Source organism: Diplotaxodon limnothrissa, linkage group LG2 (assembly GCF_057381915.1).
Source record: "Diplotaxodon limnothrissa isolate DT_005_m linkage group LG2, D_limnothrissa_male_GT1.1, whole genome shotgun sequence".
NCBI classification, from domain to species: Eukaryota; Metazoa; Chordata; class Actinopteri; order Cichliformes; family Cichlidae; genus Diplotaxodon; species Diplotaxodon limnothrissa.
Genome location: NC_140597.1, coordinates 23,919,213 through 23,944,361, shown reverse-complemented (window position 1 = coordinate 23,944,361; position 25,149 = coordinate 23,919,213). Strand labels below are relative to the sequence as shown.

At 43.0% G+C, this 25,149-nt stretch overlaps 2 protein-coding genes across 4 annotated transcripts; one reads left to right on the top strand and one right to left on the bottom strand.

Moving 5' to 3' along the window:
• Positions 1-493: 493 nt before the first annotated feature.
• micu3b (mitochondrial calcium uptake 3b) lies at positions 494-22,700 on the bottom strand. Of its 3 annotated transcripts, none has more exons than XM_085361414.1 (15): positions 22,410-22,700; positions 19,323-19,470; positions 16,805-16,836; positions 16,571-16,649; positions 12,259-12,306; positions 12,069-12,151; positions 11,922-11,993; positions 10,023-10,064; positions 8,095-8,190; positions 7,572-7,660; positions 7,172-7,343; positions 5,034-5,142; positions 3,665-3,822; positions 3,144-3,212; positions 494-2,101 (listed from the first exon to the last, which is right to left on the bottom strand). In XM_085361414.1, the coding sequence occupies exons 1-14, from the start codon at positions 22,674-22,676 to the stop codon at positions 3,144-3,146; spliced, it is 1,464 nt and encodes a 487-aa protein (XP_085217540.1). In that variant the 5' UTR covers positions 22,677-22,700; the 3' UTR covers positions 494-2,101. The 3 variants fall into 3 exon arrangements, with proteins under 3 accessions (XP_085217540.1, XP_085217548.1, XP_085217557.1); XM_085361422.1 differs by having other exon boundaries at positions 494-2,098; XM_085361431.1 differs by lacking the exon at positions 8,095-8,190.
• An 811-nt stretch (positions 22,701-23,511) lies between these two features.
• Positions 23,512-24,515, top strand: fgf20b (fibroblast growth factor 20b). The gene is made up of 3 exons (XM_085368614.1): positions 23,512-23,785; positions 24,019-24,122; positions 24,270-24,515. Exons 1-3 carry the CDS (start codon positions 23,512-23,514, stop codon positions 24,513-24,515), a joined length of 624 nt encoding a protein of 207 aa, XP_085224740.1.
• Positions 24,516-25,149: the final 634 nt, after the last annotated feature.

Here is a 25,149-nt window from a genome sequence, read left to right as displayed (position 1 = left end):
AATTTATGTGTTGAACTTTACAAACGTTGCAAATTGATGCGTGTAAAATGTACCAAAGGACAGAAAATGTATTTAAATTTCTTCAGAAAGGACTTCAACCTACACTTAATGTGGGCCACAAATGAATCATAATTATAAATATAACTATAATAGAATAAATAATAGAACAATAAGCACTTACAGGTCTTGTGCTCATTCTATGGACTCTCCCCTCGTGTGCCTCACAGTGTTTGGGTACACGGACCAAAATCAATCAAGTCAATCAATCCAGATCATTATGGCTCACTTTTTGACCAGTTTTCAAAAGTATTTATTTTACTAATTAATATATTACACATGTGTATTATTATTATTTGCTATGCACATTATTGAGAGCCCTGTTGTGCAAAGCTTAATTAATTGTGATCATGAATACGTGAGTTTACATGAGAATAGCTGATGTAAGGTTTTATCTGACGATAAAGTGAAAATATCCTTATGAATGTGTGTTACTTTGGGAAGTACAGCCCAGTTAAATGGAGGGAAATTAAACTGATTGAAGAGATGGCGCTGGAGGGCAGCGCAGATGACCTGAAGCTTTCAGTGAAGCCACAACGTGACACAACAGCAGGCGTCGGTTACATTTCCACATGGATTCAGACTAATACACTTGGATAAGTGATGCTCCTCAGCCTGTGGAATGTGGAATTCTTTAATGTTTATAGTCTCTCAACTTGGTGCAGTTCTTTGAAGTTGCTGAAGCACCACTAAACAGACATTTTCAGATGGCACAATATCTGTTTATATGAACTTGATTGCTCACATGAAAGTGAAGGAAAAGTGAAGCCCTCATCAAAACAAGCTGGAATGCAAAGTACAGTTGAATAGCTAAGAATGAATGTGTGATCACTGAAATGACACTACCTTTCATGTAACTTCAGTAAGTGCAGGATTAGAGCTGAATTAATCATTCAAAGATTAAAAAAAGCCCCTGATTAGAGTCTTGAACACCCACACAGCCCCAAGTTCCCAATGATTAATACTGTTAATGATTTGCCTTCAGGTTGAGATTAAAACAGCTAATTTTATCTAGTGTGGTGCTGCCACCAGTCCACTGTAATCACAGAGAGGAGAAAGCAACAGCAGTTTGTTGAGAGGACGCTCGGCCGAGAGCGGTTTATTCGCTTACAGGCGTGAAAACAGTGATCACGTGAGTGACGTGCATGTCGGTGTAACAGTCAAAGCCTGATCTGAAATAAAGAGGCAGCTCAGCTATTCCAATATTTAAACAGAGAGTAGTCTGAAATGCAAACACATTAGTCTGGTTAATATTAAAGCATGTAACTTTTTTTCCCTCAGCACAGCTCTACCCAAAGCATGACATTGCTTAAGAACTCATTACAATAAGTGGAAGTTAAAGGAACAGTACATTTAGTTTCGGTAACTCCATTTATATTAAAGCTCAGGAGTGAAACAAACATATGGCTTTAGCATTTTGCATACGTTTATACAGAGGTCATCCCTGCAAGTGGTGTGAAAGCACTTCTCTGCACCAGCCAAGAAATGATTAACACTGTTAGCTGCCTGTAGTCAAACGGGGGGGAAAGCCACAGTGAGTGTGTTCGGGCCTGCTGCCTCTCTGGAGGATCCTGGAGGGTTTTAGCTGCAGAGCTTTGGGGGCGAGCGAGAGGAGGAGGGGAAGCTGATCTGTTCAGGGGGGCTGCAGAGACCACAAAAGGACCAAGTATGCAGGCATATCAGGCTCAGGACAGAACGAGTGACCAAAAAAAATACTTAAGCATTAATAAGAAAACCCTGATTTTTCTTTTTTAAATTAATAAATAAAAGTCAGCAACAATAAATAGCAAAAGCATATAGTTAGACTTGCAGAGTCCTGTAACGCTGGGTGTTAAGTAGCAGGTCACTGTGTTCATTTGACCGCTTACAACGCCTCTTCCATTTGGCTGACCACATCCTCTTCGTGCCACATCCTGTTTATTTCAAAGCTTCTAAGATAGAGCAATAATGTGCTGCAGTGTGCATTAACCCTTCTGTCGTCGCAGAGAGGAGACGCTGCTGATCCACACTGTAAGACATGCACTGGTGCTGGGACCTGCACCTGCTGACAAAACAGAGAGAAGAGAAAAAAGTAACCATGAAACCAAATCGCATTAAGGGAGCATTAAGACAATTCAGTGTTTCCCTCTGAGGAACAAAAACCTTCTCTTAAAAAAGGTCATGGAGCTCAGTGAAGCAGCAGTCCTGCAAGTATGTAGAGAAGAAAAAAAATCAAGGTCTTTTGAAGTATGATGTAAGTTTAGTAGAGTAAATTTTTAGCACAGGCTCTGTACACCTATTGAGCACAACACTGTGCCCAGCTGCCTAATATCATGTTTGTGCCCCTTTTGCTGCCAAAACATCCCTGACCCATCAAGGCACGGGCTCCACTAGCTGTGGTATCTGGCACCAGGATGTTAGCAACAGATCCTTTCAGTCCTGTAAGTTGAGATGTGGGGAATTTGGAGGCCAAGTCAACACCTCAAACTCATTGTTGTGCTCCTCAAACCATTCCAGCAGACATTACCCACAACCTAACAGTGCCTTCACCAGCTCACCTTATTCCTATAGAAGCATTTCCATACACAACAAACTGTGATGCTCTGTGTATTCTGACACCTTTCTGTCAGAACCAGCATTAAGTTTCCAGCAGTTTGAGCTACATGAGCTCGCCTGTTGGATCGGATCATGCGGGCCAGCCTTCACTCCCCGTTTGCATCAGTCAGCATTGCCTGTCCATGACCCTGCCAGCGGTTCACCACTGTTCCTTCCTTCCTTTAGTTTCTTCCTTCCTTTTCTTCCTTCCTTCCTTCCTTTTTTTTTTTAATCAGAGATCAGATTATTATGCCCTCTCCTGCGAGGTTCCTTTGAAACATGTATACAGCTTTAAACTGCACTGCTCACTGCTCATGTATGCAGGCCTAAGCCGGTATCTGGTGGCAGTTGTTCAGGCGTTAATATTACAGTGAAACTTAATGCTGCCGACGAGGACAGCGTGGGCTTCAAACACATCTCCAAAGACTGTGTGCTGTTGTAGTGCAGTTTTTAATCCTTTGTATTTTGTCCCATTCGTCAGTGAACGCTGACACCGTGCAAAAAGCTTTTACCTATTTGCCTGAAAGCTTCTTCTTCATGCAGGATTTGAAAGAGACAAACTTTTCCTCCACTCGGACGCCCTGTGAATTATGTGCGAAAGGGGAAAGAAAGAGAAAGAAAGTCAGTTTGATTTGAAGAGAAGCCACTAGATGGCAGTATAGTGCCATATAAAGCTCAACTCTTTGAGTTGTGTTTCAGTGACAAAATGCAGCAGGAGTGTAATTTAAACATTACTATGTGGTGTATCTAAGGATACTGCAAGCTAAAGAAAAATGGCACAAAATCAGCCTTTACTTAAAGTCAAAATTAAGCAGAACACATGACGATTTTGTTACTAGAAGCTGATCAAGTAGAGGAAATTAGTATCGCTGAATGTAAACATGCATATTTGAGTTCTTAATTAAACCGTATTTTCCTGTTTGACTCTGATTTATGTGCTCACCTTTGAGCCCATTTGCACTGACAGAGAGAGTTAAAGAAAAAAAAAGCAGAAAATAGATCAATAATGCATAAAAGCCCTCAGCTGTCCTACCCCAGCACGGCGGTGCAGCCGGTCCTTCATGACGCCAACAAACTCCCTGTGGCTGAGCTTATTGTCGTGGTCCTCATCGAAGATCCTGAAGACAGTGCTGACCAAGTGGGGGGTCAGTTTGATGCCGGTGGCCACGTACACCGCTCTGGCAAATTCCTCTGCAGATGACACATTATCACATGTGTATTACCAATGTTAACAGTATCAAACATCAGTATCAAGCTTTGGATCCTCGCAATTATGTGGATCGTACTTTGATACCATCCACCTAAACATTGCTGCAGTCCTGCCACGCTCCATGATTCCCCGGATCTCCGTCCAACTAAGCATCTGTGCGATATGTCAGACCAAGGACACGAGGCACCCTCAGAAGGCCTTATTTATGCCCTGAGTGGCTCCAAGCTGTTTTCGTGGCACCATCACCATATTAGGTTGGTGAATCTAATGCTGTGGTTGGTCAAAGGAGCAATATTATAAATATTAAAGCTCTCTCAACTTTTAAATGAAAGTCAGAGCGGTTAATTTATTCATGAAGAGCACAACTCAGACTGGTGGAGGAATTTACGACACTCTGTGCAACAAATAAATATACTTCTATTTTAATCGAATGGATTTAAGACTCGAGTTCTACACAAAGCATCGAATCACATTTTAAACAGGAGCAGCTAAAGCGCAGGCTGAACACTTCAGTCAAAGTCACCTATGAGTCAAAGGTCATCGAGCCCATCATCTCTGACCAGCCTCACAAAACTGCCTGTAGCTGCATGGGAGCAAATCCCTGCAGGCAGGTAACCTGCTGCACTGGAGGCTGCTTGAGCAGTTGTAATCTGTTAATACACTCACATGTAGATTCAGTGTTCAGGTGTGGATTTACTTTTTCTGGCTCTAGCTAGATGATGGTACCATTTTTTTTCAGATCTGTTAACGGTAATGATGCTAAGGAGACGTTTAAACTCTGCACTTTTTGTCTCTTTTTACAAACATAAAGAAATTGAACATTAGAGTTGGAATAATCATAAACTGTAGTTATATCACAGATTTCGACGTCATGCGACAGACTGGCGACCTGTCCAGGGTGTACCCTGCCTCTCGCCCTGAGACAGCTGGGATAGGCTTCAGTCCTCCCGCAAGCCTGAAAAAGGTTAAGCGGAAGAGAATGGATGGATGGATTTTTCTCGACTTAAAACTCTTCATAATTAGTCCAGGTAGACTACGAAATGGTTGGTCTTTTCTATAGAAGTTTAGAAGTTGTGTTTTTGGTTTTCCCCCATGAGTCAGAGACAGACAACAAGAAGTCAGAGACACAAAATAAAACTAAAATCACTTTAAAAGCACCTTCTGTCCATGCATCCACAATGTGAGACGTTACCTTGCCCAGTTGAGCGGTTGGCAAAGTTGTACATTTGCATGGCGATGGTAAAATCCTCCAGGTTGTTAAGGAATTGGAAGAAGGACCGAAACTCCTCAAAAGTGATTCCCTGCACAGGAATAATAACCAAATAAAAAAGGCAAAGCTTTTATTCACGGACACGATACCGCCGAGACACGTAAAGCAAACAAGACACATGTGTCAACACTCCGGCACCGTGTGCTAAAATTCACACAATGTGTAATCTGCTTTCTTTCATCTGGTGGGGAATCCTTTAGTGTGTGTGGGACCTTGGAGTCATCAGATAGATAACACACCCAAACAGACAAAGTATACATTGCTGGATTTTCCCTGTGCGGTATGGACACGCTGAGCTGTCAGCAGTGGGTGAGGAAGGGGGGGAGGATCGTCGCTTTTGGGAAGAGGTCAGGCCGTTTGCAGACTTTTCTAAAGCAGATTAACCTGATACTTGAATAAACAAAAACAAAAGTGATGAATCCCCAAACATCTCAGGCTTGGCTGATGACTATAACACTGAGCCCATTGATGTCCACTCAACCATCCTGCAGCTACTAGCTGCTTCTCTCGCCGGGGGCCCAGCCAAACAGACAACACACACAGCCGAACAAATGGAGTAATGACTAATCTGTGATGCTTTGCTGTTTTAACAATGTGAGAGCCATAAAATATCTCTCAGCGTAATGATGAGACCCACTTGATTATCAATGGAAATCTAGCAACAGGCTACTCCAGTTGGCTGAGGAGCTGCTGGCACCTTCTCATGCGGGTCAGCGTGCCAAGAGGAAAAACAAATTCAAGCCAAAATGAGGCTGTTTCACTCAACAGCTAATTCACAGAGCGGCATTAAAAGGAAGAGATGGGTGAAATGCTTCCATGTTCATGTAAACCAATATCTTCGCAGACTACTTCGGGATTAAAGCCCCACATCACCACGCGAGGATCCAAACTTTGTCTTTGTAGAAGAATCGTGATTCTACAGAGCATCTAGTGAAAAGTCTGCATAGCTTTTGGAAATCCCCTCCGACTGCTGGAGTGATGCAGTGTTATGACTTTTGCAGTTGTTTTTATTGGGGTTTAGCAATTTTGAAGCTTTGTGTTTTATTCGGGCCACACAGAAGTGGGAATTCTTTCATTTTGGGAATTTAACAGGACGGCCACAATATTTTGTGGCTTCACAAGGTCTTATCTTGTCTGATGTAGTAGTTTGCCAATTAGCAGCAACACATATCTTCCATTTAGGATAGAGAGTATACTGGACTATAGGGGCGATATCATTCCCATGCATATTTAAGTGCAAACTGAGTTGAATTAAACTAACCATCTTCAAGCTAAAGTTTGGCACAAAAAAATGTCAACCCTCTTTTCTTATACTCAGCAGCTAATTACAGTGAAATCCAGTGAAATGCAGAAATTCTGAGCTGCGGCTGCTGCTGCAGAAAAACAAAGTCAATGCACAGTTGCCAAAAACTGCACTTCCCTGTGTGGCCACTTGAGGCTCCAAAAGCAAGCCGACTCATGGGCATCAGGGGGGACAATGTATACAACCTGCTGCAAAAATTATTTGGTCATTATAGCTAAGTCTACAGCAGCCAGGCAATTTAAGAAAACACAAGCAAATAGACAAAATGCTGCAAAAGCACACAAAACACAATGTTTCGGTTTCGGTGTTTTGTTGGCTTTTCATTGCTTTTGCTGGTGTTTTCTCAGGCTGCAGTGCGTTTGACCTCTCAGGGCCACCGTATATTTACCCCTTCATAACAATTGTACTGACTATGACATGCATATAACTCAACTCTTCCAACTAAATGAAGGTTAAAGGTTTTGTGACAGCATGAATAAGACCACGGCCTTTATCATGCTGTATGATGAAGGGCATGGACACATGAATATGGTATTTTATTTTATTTTTTAAAGGTGCAATACTTTAAACTTCGGGTGACATTAGAGTTTTCATTCATACAGGCTATGATGAAAATACAGATGTACTTCTTAAATTCATTGTTAGGAAGTAGGGGGATACTTTGCGAGTATACTGGTGGTATTGGATTATATTATACTGTAGGTTAAACCTCGTTGTTTGAGTAATGTTCAAAGGGAAATTGAAGGTAAAAGCGCACCTTTTCATCTGGTATACTGTGACGCATGTTCTCCAGATACCCGCTAACATCCTCGACATTGGTGTAGCGAAGGAGGACCTGAGCAAAATCTTCCTCGCCGATGGTGGGCATGCCTTTGGAGTAGGAGAGGAACTCTATCTCAAGCACCTCTGTCTGCAGGTTGTCCATGAACCTGAAGGAGGGAGACAGACGGCAGCTGCTGACAGGAAACGCCATCGCCAGAAGCTTGGTACAAAGGAATACTTAACATGGTCAATAACAAAACCACTAACTGTCGGTGGGTTAGTACGGTACGGTATGAAAATGATTAATGGCCGTATAATAGCATCAGATAATGATTTTTCTTTTTCCAGGGACATCGTCATTAATCACCGAGCAAGCAACGGGTTTCTCGACTCACTTGTAAAAATCCTCAAATTTCAACTCAGCTTTGCCTTTTTTCCCAAAGAAATGCACCAAGAGTGTGGTCTCCGATTTTAAGTCCACGTTCTATGAGAGGGAACAAAAGTTCACAGCATTAACACACAGATTTAGCTACAGACTGCAAAACCACACAATGCAACAAATCCCACTGATTACTGCAACCATTAAAGCAGAAACAAAGTTTCAACAAAACTTCCCATCCAGCTGTCAGGTTCAGCTTTTGAATGTTCCAGATTCAGCTCGACTCAGAATTAATTAATTCTCCTTTTTAACAAACGTGTGCCATGCAACAGAACCATCAGCCATGCCACGCTTCTTCCTGTCGACGCGCCATTTAAAAAATTCACACCACTGATTAGACAGATGCGTAAGTGGAGAGCGCTGTGCTCCCTAACACATTATTGTCAGATTCCAGCAGAAGCATCAGGAAACTGAGGATCATGCACAGCATCGTTTTTGTGATTATTTAGCAAAACAGCTAAAAAAAAGTGCCCGGCTACCTCGGTGAGATCAGAAAACAGAACTTGACTCGTGCCACGTCTGAGAACATCCCACATGCCTCGGGCAGCCACATGCTGACCGTCTTTTTTTAGAACCTGTGGTAGCAATCGAAGCACAGCTGTAAGAAGACATAACACATCTGGTTCGTGTCACCAAGAGAAGGGGAATGGAAGGTGGATGAACAGACTCAGACGGTACACGGCGTTACAGGCGGGAGGATCGAGGAAACAGAGCGAGATGGAGAACTGGGCAGGCATACAAAAAAAAGACAGACAGACAGGTGAGCTGAATACCCACAGAGACAACGGGGACAGACACATGCAGAAACAGCGCGGGGCTGACACCTGCGTATCCGAGAGGCTGATCGGCCCTGACATGAGCCTGCGCTGCAGCGATGCATGCAGCCTCTTGGCAGGGATGTCGAGCCAACGTGGCTAACACATGTCCAAAGCATGCGAGGTGTAAGACCTGGAGGAGGATTCATGCCGGGTCAGCGCTGAAACTGAATCCGACAATATGTCATCGTTTGATGCTACACTGCAAAGTAAATGCAGGCAATCAAACACCTTCCATCTCCAGAACTGTAGTGTTTTTTTGCCCCACGTCACATCCACTGCTCGATGCTTACTGGAAGCCACTCTGCTGTATTTTTCTCAACGAGCTCGGGCGGCTTAGATCTTTGATTAACGGATAATTACCATTATTACAGTTTACACTTCTTCCTTAGCCTTCCCAGCTGCCGCGGAGCGACTACAGCTGCTCCAGAAAACATTTTCTCCTTACTGATGTGCAATAAAAAAAAAGAAAAAAAAGATCACAGGAAACCAGTCTTCTGTTTAGTGAAGAAAAACAAATGTAACTCCCACTTATGAAACAAAAGATGTTGGTCCCCTCTCATTCTCATTGTTTATTATTTCAACCCATCGTTTCTTGAGCCTCAAGGCCTCTCAAGTCCCGACATCACCTCCCTGAAAAACAAAAGTATTGCAAAAACCAACCAGAAGCAGCCAGCTGCTGCTGACACGTGTTCTTAAGTGTGGCTTGCTTCATTTCATAATATTTATTTATCTTATTCAGTTCTTTTTTTCATCTCTCAGGCCCGAGGGAGAAAGCGAGACAGCTGATAAAACAGCTCTTCGTCTACGCCTCAGTGCTTCTTAGCAGAGAGGGAGATGTACGGCATGATCCCGCAGCTAATTACGGAACAGCTCTTTAATGCTGGCCGCTGTTCCCATCTCATCCCATGAAAAGACTCTGAAACACTTGTAATTAGAATATGCTGGGGAAAGCCCAACCGCAGCACTCAAGACGTGCCTGTTATGTCTTATTGAAAAGGTTTGACTTTTGAACTCTGTGCAGGAAAGACACCTACAGTAAAGCAGAGGGAATCAAAACACACAAAAAAGAAAGAAGAAGAAGACACACCTACAGGTAAAGTGTTCAAACAGCGCTCTGAGTTAGCTGCAGGCTCTCCTACGTGTTTGCAGAGCGGCTTTCACAGTGCTTCTGCTGCTCCCGTCTGACTGGCATCTTCATGGTCAAACCCATCTCTAAAGGTAACCTGAGCCTAAATACCACTCCTCAAGAAACTGTAAAAATAAAACATGTGGGTCCGAGCAAAAGCGGTGTCAGTCTTCAGGTAAGAGCTTTTTGAAGTGAAATCTCTTGCCCAACACTGACAAAAGGCGAGTACATAAATCATCTGAGCTGCACCCCTCCTGCTTTTGCCACACACACAAATATGAGATAATTCTAAAGCACAGAGTGAGGTATTTCGGATTTCACTGAATGTGAAGTGAGGTTATCTCGGACAAATACGGGTGGTGTCAGCCCCTCAGAAACATGTATATTTCCTATGATAACTCAGGTTAAGGAGACCACATTCCAGAAAGCGTGCAAGAAGAGGCACCGTTTACAGGCTACATACGCTGCGAGCCTGGGATTTGTGATTTCCGTAAAGCTGCAGGCTCTGAAATGCAAAAGAAAAAAGACGACAGGTGAATTAGTGCAGAGCTTATAATTCACAATGTATTTTAAAACAGGAAGACAGCTGGAAAAGACATCAAGTCGAGACAGCGTATCTGACAATGGTCCCAAATTACTGTTAAGCCTTATAAACGCATGCACAGCCAGCCCATCCTGATCTAGAGAATCCATTCTAATGATCTTTTTGATAGTTATACGGGCGCAATTTTAATTCAAGGCCGTCCAGAGATGCTAACGTTTGTCCCAGCAGAATAAGCTCCTCTATGCTGCGTTCTTATGAGATAAGACCTCAAAGAGTCGCTCTTATCGCTCTATTGAGCTCGCCCTGTTTACATCCACCTGCATGCAGTGTAAGACAACTCCAAAAAGATGAAAGCCTTAGGCATGTTTTACCCTGTATGACCACCGTCACCTCTGTGCAGCGAGTTTTCTCTCTAGGATTACTGCAAGTGTCTCAAGCGAGCACAGACCCACACAGTCTGATCTGACCTCAATGTTGAGATTCAGACTGATGTCTTTAAATCTGCATTACTTCTTTTCTTTTTTTGGCACTAATGCGGGAAACAGAGCAGGCAGTAAACATGCCGTCTCACCAGCTTATTAAGTTCATATGAGAAGAAGACTGACAACATTTCATTGGAGGTTTCTGAATGTAAATCAATCATTCATTCTCCTTTCAGCTCTGATTTTGGCCTCCACCACCTCCTCAGGGACAATATGGCTCTTTAGCTGCAAACTATGTTCTGCTCTAAGGGGGCAGCATTCGTTGGATTTCTAAAAGCTCTTTTTTTCTTAGTTGGAAACAGTTAAAAAGAAGCTGTTGTAGCCCATAAAAAATAGCTAAATATATAAAAATTATGTTTTGTTTCAGCTCTGTCAGTTCACACCAATTCCCAGTTTGTGGTCAAAGCGCGAAAATGCACTGAATAATGAAGGAATGAAAACTGCAGTTCCTCAACGGCCATATGAGGTCATTAACAGTAAACTCCCTGTTAAAATGGCCAACTTAAGTAATGCTAGCAACACTTTTCTAGTGTTGCAACTCAAACCGGTGGCTGCTGTTTGTTGCTATACTTGTTTGGCATTCAGTTTTATCTCTACCGTTAGCGTATAACTCTCCAGCTCATTATCGTGTTCAGTTTAAATAAAAATAGCTTAGCTTGAGGCAAATTAGTGGTGGCATCTATCGTTTCCTCAGAACAGCTTTTGTGACACACTGAATTACCACCTTGTTGCATGTTGTTGCCATAGATTGTATGTCAGAGAGAGATGTCAAAAATGTGACTTCACCCACTGGCTAAGTCCTTCAAAGTGGGCTTCAGTGTGGAGCCAGAAATGAGCACATCTTGAATACTGAGCTATTAGTTTAGTTCACTAGCACCTCAAGGCCCTTTATATTGTAAGGTAAAGACACTACATTAATAGAGAAAAAACTGCAACAATCAGATTACTACCCCAACCACCAACATGAGTAAGTATTCTGTGACAGCGGGAAGGAAAAACTCCCTTTTAACAGGAAGAGACCTCAGTCGGAAACACACTCAGGGAGGGGCTGCCATCTGGGCTGATGATTTGCAAGATATCAATAGACTGTGTCCAGTGTGTGCACAGAGACAGGAAAAGGTGTTAAATTAACCCCACAGCAAGCCTCATTGCTTTTCTGATAAGCGCATAAAAAAACAGATCCAGACCTCCAATAGTTCCTATATGATAAGTTGCAAACTTTGTCACAGTGTTGCTTGTGCAGACGGCATGCAGCATGCTTTTCAGGCCTTTTCTGGTGAATCCAGGCTGATGAAAAAAAACATTAGAGCCACTAAAAAAGGATTTAAGCTCATACTTGCTGGTCCTGTCTTTGCATATCTTCAGTAATGTCTTTTCTGTCCTTCTTCTTACGGAAAATTTCTTCCAGCTAGGATAGAACATACCATATATTAAACATCAAATCCATGTGATTAAATCTGATAAATAATGGTGATTTCCATACCACCAAGAACTCCCTTTTGTCCACCATTTCATTTCCATCTGCGTCAAACATGTTGAAAGCAATCCTGAAGCCTGCATGGGGCTCTAGAAGCAAACACAATGGATTTACGTCAGACAGGCGTCTTTATATTGCTTTTTTAAAATATAAATTTTAAAGATAACAGAGTAAATCAGTTCAAAGGTATGCTGACTTGTTAAAATGCAGAGCAGGAAGAGGTACTCTGTATAACTGATGACACCTAGAACAAAGACAAAAAAAAGAAAAGAGTCAAAACAAGAAACAAAAACCTAAATGTTCCTTTTCACCCTCAAAATGGCATCAAATGACTTAACCAGGTAGCTCAAGGTGTTTGCAGATGTTCAAAGTCATGATGCCGAGATGAACAATCCATCCAAAGAAACAGAGCACGCCTTCAGACACAGGTAATCTCCTCGTGCTTGGCGATAACATCTTAAAAGGTGCCTTTTACTTCATGCTTGGTGTTCCCCTCACACAAACACCAACTTTACAACTGAGCTGACCTATCTGGACACAAACCCAAACAAATTTAAGGCCCGTGGCTTTCTGATCGTGTTTGGGTAACAAGGTGTAATACATTCTCGAGTGATCTGTCACTGATTGAGAATAGCCGATTTGGGCTTTGTGTCGCATCCTTCAGCCCCCTTTGTTGTGTGACACGGTAAAGAGAAGAGTAAGTGTCAGGAGACATCTCAACCAACTAAGGAGGCTTCTCCCTCCTGCCTCTGAAAGCATTCCCAAGCTTTTGTTTGCTCAGGAAGATAGAGAATCGAGGTAAGATAGTTCTGGGTGACTGCTCTGGATGTTATGGGAAAAGAATTCAGGTACGAGGTTTGCTGCAGGGAGATATCTTCAGAAAGAGGAACACTCGAGGAATAAAACCCAACTAGTCAGGAAAGATTTAGTTATTACCGTCTTATGCTTCTCCTTGGAGCTGGAAGCATTTTGCAAATGCACAAACTAAGGTGGGAGAAGATCATCAGTTGTGCATGGGATCAGCCATAAAATCATCGAAAAATATTCTAAAACAAAGCACCCAGCTCTCTCAGTTTGGCAGGTATGACCCTATAATGACAACAGATCTCTACCTTCAAAGCTTTTAAAGCTTAAACAGCTTGAAGACAGGGAAAAAAACTTTTAAGATTCCTGCCATGTCTCACCAATACCACACACCTTCACTCGTGGAGGGAGACCCCCCTTCTCCCTTCAAGCTCAGCCTCTGAGCTCAAGTAGATGTTGTTAGACAATACAAAGAATTCCACAAAAACACTTCATACAGAGTGGCAGTCCCGGAGATGTAATCCAATGCCATTCTTAGGCTTCATCATGTCCGTGGTGATCAGGGGGGTGGCCAGTGGGACATGTCTCGACACAGCTGGTTTCAAACAGCTCCCTCATTCTCAAAAGCAACGCTTTGTTCACAGATCAATCTAGTCCTTTTTTCACTGACAAAGCTGCAACGTTTAACAGCAGGATTAAAAGCTCCAAATCCCAGCATTGGCACTTAGCTAAAGCAACACAGGAGGAGAGCAGAACAGTGAGATCTGATGCTCCACTGCCACGTCTGACCTGCTGCGCTCAGAGTTTGAAGGCCCAGGTGGAAACATTAAAAGGGGACTTTGAGTCACACCGACAACTTCAGTTGGGCTTCGTGTGAGCTCACGAAGACCTCAGGTTTGCGGCAGTTTCACAGTCTGCTGTTTTCAGCACATATAGGCTAAAGACGTGCAGAGTGCAGTGTTCATGTGTACGGTTTACGGGCCTCAGGAGCCTGCACGGTGCACACGGTGAAGACTGGGAAGTCACAATGTTGCCGAGTGCAAAGTGACAGATTTCAGTTGAGCTGTCAATGTAAAAACTTAGCACATAAATTCGATAATTTATGCCACCAACAAGAAATCACTACACTTGAGTAGGTGACACCAGAACATTTTAAAAGCTCTAACCTTCTTCATGTTTTAGCTTTTTAATTGTGCATGGTATAATGAGCATAGTGGCTCATAGTGTAGTGGTTTACAAGTGAAGGATCCCACTGTGTGTTTTGCATACTGTAATTAAAAGTAGAGGGCGATCATGGCTCAAGTGTTGGGAGTTCGCCTTGTAATCGGAAGGTTGCCGGTTCGAGCCCCGGCTCGGTCGTTGTGTCCTTGGGCAACACACTTCACCGCCTACTGGTGTTGGCCAGAAGGGCCGATGGCGCGATATGGCAGCCTCGCTTCTGTCAGTCTGCCCCAGGGCAGCTGTGGCTACAACTGTAGCTTGCCTCCACCAGTGTGTGAATGTGTGTGTGGATGACTGGATGTGTAGAGTGCTTTGGGGTCCCTAGGGGACTAGTAAAAGCGCTCTACAAATACAGGTCATTTACCAAAACTTAGGGAAAATCTGTCTTGGTTGCCTTTTCTCCTTCGTATTTGTGACGCTCTGTCTGAAATGTAATACATTCTTCAGCAACCTGTCCTTTCTTTATATTTTATGAGCAAAATGGGAATATTTATTGAAACGTGCAAACATACAGGGAAATAGTATAAAAGGCGAAAAGAGAGTTTGTACAATTCTAACGAGCTTAAAAGTGAATATTTGTATGATCACCTTTATTCTTCAGTGCAGACTGAACTCTCTTAGGCAGCTTTCTTTTCAATTCTTTAAGTAGTCTTCAGGAAGAGCTCTGAAACATTCAAAGCTCTTCTTTGGATGTCGGCTACCTTCTGTTCCAGGCTCTGTAAAGATGGTCCCACACTGCTTCAATAATGTTGCGGTCCGGGCTCCGGGGAGGCCAGTCCGTCACTGATAGTGTGTTTGTCTATCCAGGTATGGTTTTACTGTGTTGGGAGTATCCCCAGTGTGTCTTTTGTCCTGTCTTACTCCCCTCACATCCAACCAGTCAGCAGATGGCTGCCCCTCCCTGAGTCTGGTTCTGCTGGAGTTAAAAGGGAGTTTTTCCTTCCCACTGTCACCAAGTGCTTGCTGATAGGCCATCATAGGTTGTTTTGACAAGATTCCCAACACCACTGGCTGAAAGCACCTCAAATCATGACAGGGCCTCCACCGTGTTTTACAGTTGGCTGTAGACATTTACTGTTGTACCTCTCTCTCTCCAAAACATTCAAATCAGTCCAGTTCTTGTGTCATTCGGCATACGTACGTCAGCCTTTTGTCCCCGTTTCCCTTCCTTAAGAACGGCTTCTTGACAGCCACTGAGACCATTTCTGATGAGGTTTCAGTGAACAGTAGATGGATCAGCTAAAGGGTCAGATGCATTTCTCAGGTTTTGTCTCAGTTTATTAAAGACATGACTTTTCACATACTAATCAACTGCTGAAGTTAGTTTTTAAGCCTGGGTATTTTTTCATCCACTTCTCAAGTTTCCTTTTATTTTATGGATACAATGTGCACCATGCCAAAATCTTCCAAGTTTTCAGCTAATAAAGGCGCCCAGTGTCCAAAGAAAAACACGAAAGAGAACTGTTGCTCATGACCACTTTAAAAAAAACAAAATTAGAAGAAAGTCTGGCTCCTTGGAAGCAAAATATAAAGAAATAACCTGTGGATCAAGACTTTGGCAAAGTACTGTATATTTACTTGTATATATATAAAACCTTATATATACATGACCTCTCTGCATTGAATCATGTTGTTAATCTCTGGCTCACTTCCACAGCATGTTTTATATCCTGTTTTCTTTCTCTCACCCCAACCAATCACAGCAGATGGCCCCGCCCCTCCCTGAGCCTGGTTCTGTTGGAGGTTTCTTCCTGTTAAAAGAGTTTTTCCTTCCCACTGTCGCCTAAGTGCTTGCTCATAGGGAGTCAAACAATTGTTGGGTTTCTCCTCTGCATATATTATTGTAGAGTCTACCTTACAATACAAAGCGCCTTGGAGTGACCGTTGTTGTGATTTGGTGCTGTATAAATAAAACTGAATTAAATTGAACCAAACAAATAATTTATGTACTTGTGTTTTTTGGAGGTTGGGTCTGTGACCCAGCATTTTTCTGTTATTTTGTATTTTCTTTGCTTATATATTGAGATAACGTTAAGTTCTAGTATTATATTAGTTTGACTTGAGTTTTAGTCTCTTCTATGTCGCCAGATTTATGAATCTTTTCCTAACATTTGTAGCATTTTTAAGTGCTTTTTTTTTCAAGGATGCTTGTCACAGGCTGCTTACAGTCATAATTATGTAATTTATGAGCTTCCAATAACTTCACCTTTGAAGCATTTTACTACAGACACAAACAAGCCTTGTTGTGTGTACTGTACCATCAATGAGCCATTCCTTCAAGAAAAGGTTATCTAAAAATATATCTATGACATGTTAGCAGACTGATGGAAAGATAAGATAGAAACTACGACCCACGCTTTCTGCTCCAGATTGGCACATGGACAACAGAGCACGCACTGAACGAGACATGGGAGGGCCTTAAAAAATAAAATCTCACAAAGGATTTATGTGTACAGCAGGAACACAGAGAGTGGGTTCTTTACCTCGTTCACGGATATTTCTAAACAAATTAGATGATCCTTTCCAAACAGGTGGGGTATCAGCCAGCATCTTGTCTAATTCCTGCGAGAACAGAAGAAAATCCCTGATCTCACATTCATTTCTTAGCCCTTCAGTGTGATGTATTTGCTGGTGTTACAGTAATTTGAGAGGATTTTACACAGATAAGGAGGCTCTGTGAAGCAGCATCAAGGGCTACAAATGACGGGAAAACTCACCTTTTTCGTAAGGGATTTGCAGACTCTCCTACCTAAACGAAACAAGGCCAACAGTTAGTTGAGTCAAAAGTACAGGACTGGGAAGCACGAGTGAAAACAAATGTTTACAGGGACAGAAATATACGCTGTGTGTTTCCATGAGCACATTCCAGGGGCCAATAAAGCAGAAGATAAGCAGAACACATCATAAAAACACCTGGCTGGGAAACTGTGTCGATAACATTGACATTAACCCTCCACCGACACATTTTAAAGCCTCTGTCTGGAATAACGATCCTGCAGATCTTATGTATGGCAGCACTGAACAGAAAAGCATGGCTTTATTACAGCCACACAATTAACACTAAGCAGCTTCACAACAATAACAAATAGCGTGCCACTACCTTTCTGCCTCCTGTTTACCTTCATCATTAGATGCAGCGATAGAGGCCACACACCTGATGTTACAATCAATCACAGTAAGTCAAGACTGCCTTATCATTACATTTATGGTATCCGTGCTAAGTTGTTTGGTCTCTGTGGGTCCCTGTGACTTTGTTACCACATAAATGAGCCATAAAAGTAAGGTTGCTGGTAAAGATGTCTATCTTTATGCAGGTGTTATGACTGAAAGCACTTAGAGCTGTGTCTAATTGTCCGATGATACTTCGCAGGCCCTCAGCAACAAGGATATTCCGGAAAACAACACCCTGGGGGGGGTTTTTTTTGTTGCTTTTTTTAAAACTGCTATTAAATCATTGTGTAACTGAAAACAATCGGATGAAGGAGTGGAGATTTATCTGGTAACATGACGGACATGTAATTAAGAAAATGGCAGCTGACAAAAGCAGTTAATTCATTCGCAGAACAACAAAGCTCACGGAGGCCATGCGGCATCTGCTGTGTTTGTGAAGTAAATGGTAGACCAGGTCCTCGTGCACGGATGACAGAGACATCTTTAAATAAATCAAAGTCAGATAAATCTTTAATACAACAAATGTAATCTCACCAGAAGCATTATCGCCTGCTTTTAGGATGCCACTGAACTCAAGAGCCTGCTTTTCACTGTAAAATTAGCATCCCAGTAAATGATAAGGACTTGTCCCCACCCTGTCTTTGTGATCAGCCAAGGAGAAAAAAAAGATGCTGAATTCAAAACTCCATATTTTACACACATCCTGCAGTCTTAACCAGAGAAACTAAATGAGATTCCTTTGCCGAAGTTCCTGACTCCTGAAAAGTCTGATTTCTGGAATGGCACTTTCTGATATGAACCCCTGCGAGACACAATACAGCATAGTTACAGGTGCTAAATGTTGGTCCAACCCTAACCTGAGGCTCCAGGTAGCAGTCAATTGCCACTAAAAGCTATATTAGTATGAAAATAATTAACAAGATTATTGATAAAGGTGGAACGCAAAACCGTGAGATAAAGAGACGACAGTCAAGTAAAGTGTTACGTCCCTCTGCAGCCCAAACTGTCCTCGCACTGATGATGGTGGACTGTTTGGGTGTTGCATGGGCTTAATTAAACACCTGATGAGGTGTGGGTGGAAGCATGCCGGGTTGGCTTGGGAGGATACACCATTTCTTGCTGTCCATCATGCTCTCCTGGATGTGTATTCAAGAGGCTCTGAGGACTCAAAAATGTTGGCTGAATAACGTGAATTAAAAAGCTAAAATATTTCAGCCAACTTAAATGTGCTTCAAGGGCCTGTAACCGTGAACAGTTTTCATAACAGGAAGGTACAATTTCGTGTGGCTTTGTTAAGTATACTAAAGTTATTTTACAAAAGAAGAAAAAGAAAAACAGCTGATTCTTCCATGGAATGAGCACCCGCGCCCTAGATTTGAACCTGGTATGTCTGATTATTTTATAAAATGCTTGTTTATTATAAACAAGGCACAGCAGATGGCCCCGCCCCTCCCTGAGCCTGGTTCTGCTGAAGGTTTCTTCCTGTTAAAAGGGAGTTTTTCCTTCCCACTGTCACCAAAGTGCTTGCTCACAGGGGGTCGTGTGATTGTTGGGGTTTTCTCTGTTTGCTTTGATTTATTTTAGGGTCTTTACCTTAAAATATAAAGAGGTTTAATTGATTTTATATAGATAAAATAAGCTGAATTGAATTTTACATTGTGGCTTTATTTACTGAGCTGTAAGAAAAGAACCAAAACTCAATTTTACCATTTATTTCAATGTGCTAAAGCAATACACATAGGTGAACTGAAAAAAGGTTTTTTACTGTCAGTTTCTTGTTCTAAGGTCTCCAAAGGTCCTATTGGCTCAATAAAGGGCAAAGATTTAAAAGCAGTTTATGAATTGTTTGACCGTGTAGTGAAAAAAAGGAGGAAAACACACTCTTTATAGCCCCAAAGGCCACAGTGAAATCTTCAAGCTAATCCTGGCATTTTATAAAGTAGAATAAGTAAGAGATTAATTGACTGGCTAACCATTTGACCCGAGCACCAACACTCATTCCTTCATTCCTTTCAAAGCACATGTGGCACTGTGTTGTGAGCTGGCTGTCAGGAGCTGACTCACTCTTTGGTTCGCTCAGAGTGACCGACTCGATGAGGTTCAGCGGAGTCATGTAGAGCTGTCCCTCGTACTCCACCGAACTGAACAGACGAAATCTGTTTTCATAGGAGGACATGTAGGCATCTCCATCATCCAGACCGTAGGTCCTTGTCTGCAAGCACACACAGACACACATGCGCCATGAAATACTGCAAATCATATCAGTGATTACAGTGTCTGAAAGATGCTTCTTATAAAATCCATGGAAGCTTTTTCTGTCACGAAAAGCCTCGCTCACATGGCACAACAAAGAAGCCCATGCTTTAATTCGGTAATGGGGCGCATGTTATGTCAGCCTTATTTTTCATCCCTGCACAGCAGATAATGTCCCTACAACTGCTCAAACCCAGGCAGATCAGAAGGCCGGACTGGTGAAGACAGAGTGGATCTCTCTGTCAGGTGGCACACCGCCAGGTCCACTGGGCACAGAGCAAACACCCGGGGAATGCGTGCCCCCCTCTGCTTAACCATTAAACCCCCTCTAACCACCCCCGCCTCTCATCAAATATCAGCATGTCCGCCAAACTCTGGTGTCCAGTTTCCTGTGTCCCTGGATCCCCCCTTTATGTGGACACCAGTTGAGCTTACCTCCCTCCTAGCCACAGATATCAAAGAAGCAATCTTTTCGCTGCGTGGAGCCAAGCGAGCACATCACACATGGTTTACGAGTTTGTTTACATCCCCCAATGATCTGTAAAAATCTTGTTAGCATTGTCGACACATTTCTGCGGTGCTGTGTAACAGGACACAATGCACACAGGTTAAACAATTAGAACCAGGCTGCAAAAGTCTGTGTATGAAGCTTATAATTGGTGCTGAAAAGAATGGGTATAAACAGGGGGAGACCTGAATCAGAAACATTTAAAAATCTGCTGAAGTGACAGCAATTACTTGTTTCTTTGGATTTTAATTTATCTATTTATTTATTTTTTGCAGTTGTCCTCTTTGTCTAAATGCTACTAAATACTGTATACTTTCCAGTGTGTTTTAATCCTTTAAAGCCAATATTTGATACATGAATTTGGGGGTTTTTAGATTTCTACATCATCAGTGTGACTCCCCCTGATGTAGCAAATATGACACAAATTAAAACTCATACATGCAAATTAATATTTAATTTTTTTATCAGAAGGTTCACAAAAAGGATTTAATTTTCTGGCAATTACTTCATGTTTTAAAGAAGCTTTAAAGAATTAAAATGACTCCTTTGTGTGTTGTTCTGGTTTACAGCTGCTCAGATGCCATGAATTGTCCTTGCTTTTTGAAAGAAGGCAATGTTGCGCCTGAAAAGCAAAATCACCACAAAGGTTTCATTTACAAAGAAAACATAATATTTTAAAATAACATCCAGTCCTGTTTAGATAAGATGATCACTTACTGGCCACTTTATTAGATACACCTGTCCAAGTTCTTTTAAACACAAATATCTTATCAGCCAATCACATGGAAGCAACTCAATGCATTTAAGCACATAGATGCAGTGAAGAAAACCTGATGGAGTCGAAACTGACCACCAGAATGGGGAAGAAATGTGATTTTTTTTAAGTGACTTTGAACATGGCATGGTTTTTAATGCCAGATTGGGATTTTCTCACACAGCCGTCTCTAGGGTTTACAGCGAGTGGTCTAAAAAAGAGAAAATATCCAGTGAGCAGCAATTCTCTGGGCAAAAATGCCATGTTGATGCCAGAGGTCAGGGGAGAATGGCCAGATTGCTTCAGGCTGATAGGAAGGCAACAGTAACTCAACACAACCAAGGTATGCTGAAGAGCATCTCTGAATGCACAACACGTCTAAGTTTGAAACAGATGGGCTACAGCAGCAGAAGAACAGAGGCTATAATTCACACCAGCTCACCAAAACTGAACAAGAGAAGGTTGGGGAAAAAGACTCCTAGTCTAATGAGTCTCAATTTCTCAAGAGACATTTGGATAGTAGGGCCACAATTTGGCAGAAACAACATGAAAGCATGATCCATCCTGCCTTGTATCGACAGTTTAGGCTGGTGGTGGTGTGTGATGGTGCAGGGCATATTTTCTTGGCACACTTGGGGCTTGTTAGTAACAACTAAGTATCATTTAAACACTATAGCCTACCTGAGTATTGTATCGATTATACTCATCCCCTTATTATCACAGTCTTGACCTCTTGAACATGACAGTGAGTTCACTGCACTCAAATGGCCTCCACAGTCACCGGATCTCAGTCAAACAGAGCACCTTTGGGATGTGCTGATACAGGAGACTCCTATCGTGGAAGTGAAGCCGACACATCAGCAGCAACTATGTGATGCTGTCAAGTCAACATTGACCAGAACCTCAGAAGAGTGTTTCCACCACCTTGTTGCATTTATGAAACGAAGAATTAAAGCAGCTGTGAAGGTAAAAGAGTGAAACCTGGTAATAGGACGGTGCATCTGACAAACTGATCCGTGAGAGTATAGATAGAGGAAGTATACTGCAGTATATATCGTCATACTACAAGTCATTCAGACCACTTACAAAATGCTAAAATAGTAAATTATAGAAAAGTATTTTAGAAAACACCACACAGAACAAATTCTGATATTAACAAATACACTGCAGCACAGTATCTGGTTACAAATGCAGTCAGGTGTTCCTCTTATGTTGTCCACCACTTAAATCTACACAGCAGTGCGTACACAACATTAAATGTTCAGTCTTGGCCCATAGGCTGTAAGCCAATCAGGCAAAACCTTCAGTCATGGTGGCCACTTGGCCACGCGATCTGGGACGCCTTTTGACCACTTTTTTTTTTTTGCCATTTCAGCACCAAAGGTCGCGGATAGCTCCTTATGGTAACGACATATAATTATAACTGTCACTTCACGTGCACGAGACAGTCTTGGTGATCACGTGCTGGGGTTCAGGTTGCTGCTGTTCATTGAAGATAAACTGAGAGTATTTTTAATTTCTTTCCTCTCTCTGTGTGTGTGTGTGTGTGTGTGTGTGTGTGTGTGTGTGTGTGTGTGTGTGTTGGAGTGAGCTGAATGTTGTCGCCATACAGCAGCCGCTGCTTACTTTATCGTACCTTATCGGTGGCGGAAACTGATGGCAGCGCCAGATGCATGAGTCGAGCCTCGACGTGGCTCTTCAGTCCGGGGCGCCTACCGACGTGCGAGCGGCAGGAGTAATAATAGTAATAGTAATAATAAGCGGCGCCGGCTGTGATGCTCGCTCCCGCTGCGATAAGTTTCTGCGCTTTAGTCGCCTTTGAGGGTGTTTGAGGCGGTTTCTGCGCCGTGAACGTCTCTGCTTTGGAGCTGAATGAAACGATAAGCCTGCGCAGTGCAGCCATGGCTGTTTACACTATGGTGTCGTAACCGATATCACGCGCACACACAGACAGAGAGAGAGGGAGAGCAGGGGAGCTCGAGCCGTCTGCTACTCGCGAGCTCGCGAGAAATGCCGTGGGTATTTCAAGTAGCTCGTGGATTAAAGAACGTCAAATTTGTAGGAGTGAAAGAACTGCTGGGGGGGAAACTACACGTAGAGTTATATCTCGTGTAAAAGGTGATGTAAAGTGGTTTATAGTTTATCTTTGCTATTTTTGGTTTTATTTTAAGTGATGCGCGCTCAGTTTAAGCCACCAGCCCACCAACAACTCTCTTTCTCTCTCACTGAGATAAGAGGGGGAAAAGGCCCTGTAAGGGCACGTCTAATCTGACAGCCCCGCCCACTACGAGTCCTGTGGTTTTGCACCTGCCTCTGAGCACAAAACCTCCAGGAGCTCCTTTTACCTGCACTGCAGCGTTCAACGAGCCCCTTACTTACTGAAACCTCCGCCACGGCACAACAGAGGCGCGAGCATCTACTGTGGACAGGTATGCAACATGCGGGCTGTCTGACCAGCAACTGCAGCCCACCTCCAACTGATGAAGAAGGCGCACCTTAAAAAAAACAACCCAACAACAACCCGGAGAAGTCTGTGCAGCCAGTAGCTGAGATTTTCTGAGTGTTTGATGTCAGGGGAAACGAACCCGAGGCTGTGACTGCCACACGGGGACATGTGCTAAGTAACACAGGAGGAGAAGGGACGTAAACATGCAATAAGTGGCAGCCAGGTAGCCTACTACGCAAGAGCGCTCCCTCCGGACCTCCTCTCTGAACTTTACCCGCTGAGCTCGGACGCGATGGCTGCTGCTGGTGGTGGTGCTGCCACTCTGGGAGAAGTTGGAGGCGTCTGGCACGGCATCGACGGTGTCGCACAAGTCGGCTCTCATTTCTTCCTCACGGAGAGCCAGACGCGGCTGGAAGAGCACCTCGTACCTGGGGACAGATTCTCGGATTTAACGCACCTCAAAGGAATTCTCAGGAGGAGGCAGTTGTACTGCAGAACTGGATTTCATCTGGAAATACTTCCGGATGGCACAGTGCAAGGCACGAGGAAGGACCACAGCCGTTTTGGTAAATACTAAGATCATTTTTTTCAAAATATAATTCCACTTGCAGAAAAGTAGTTGAGATTAAACAAATGAGAGGAAGAACGAAAACGCGCCAACAATGGTATTAGAACAGACAGGTTTCGATCTGATTCTGATTATTTACAAATATTAATTGTGGTAATGAACTGAGTTTCTTTGATCGTATTCTTTTATCTCTGCCAGGCTTTACAGAACAACTGTGTTATTCTCCTGCAGGTATTTTGGAATTCATAAGCCTGGCTGTTGGATTGATAAGCATTAAAGGGGTGGACAGTGGACTCTATCTGGGGATGAACAACAAAGGAGAGCTGTATGGCTCTGTAAGTATCATTTCTCTTGTTCCTGTTGCCCAAATCTTTATTTCTCAATTTTTTCCCCTGCGAAAGACTTTTTCATTCCTCTATAATTAATAATCCTAATGAATAACTGGGATGTGTGTTTCTGTTTCCCCCCACATCATGTTGCAGAAGGAGCTCACGGCTGATTGTGTCTTCAGGGAGCAGTTTGAGGAGAACTGGTACAACACGTATTCATCCAACCGCTACAAGCACGGAGACAAAGGGACGCGTTACTTTGTGGCATTAAATAAAGATGGGACACCAAGGGATGGGACTAAATCCAGGCGGCACCAGAAATTTACACACTTCTTGCCCAGGCCTGTGGACCCTGAGCGCGTGCCAGAGCTGTACAGGGATATCCTGGGACACAGCTGAGAGCTGGAGGCCTGGTCCAGATCAGGAATAGATGCTTAAAAAGCCTTGGCAGGCAGTCCTGGGAGCAGAAAGGAAGAAGGAGGGACGCAGGCGGGGATGTGACCGGTCGCAAGCTGGTGAACAGCAGCCCGACCAGCGGGGATAAAGGCATCGGAGAAGGGGGTGGGGGGCCTCTTGTAGGAATGCACGGGCCATCATCTCTCAGCAGCCAGGAGGACAGGCTAGAATGTCTGCACGCTCTGCATGAGGGCGTCATTTGTTTCCACAAAAGTACCTGCATGGATTAGGAGACAAATAAGAAGCAGGGCTGAACGGTTGTGGAGTATCTCCTCAGTTGGACAGAGATGCCAGCTGGTGTGGAGTCTGTGGGAATCTGTGACATTACAAGATGGTACTACAGTGTCACTCAGAGAGACGTAGCTTGATCAGAAGGACTTTGAAGGAATACAGATTTTTCTTTAATCTCACCTGTCTTTAGACCTGTTTAAAAAAACAAAGTGTAAAAGCTTATTTATTCATTTTAGATACACATATTTATGCTATATATTTATTTATTTGAGAATATATTTTTACAGCTAGAATTGTAACGATAATATAGAAAACAAAAGCCCACTAGAAACTGTACTATAGAAAA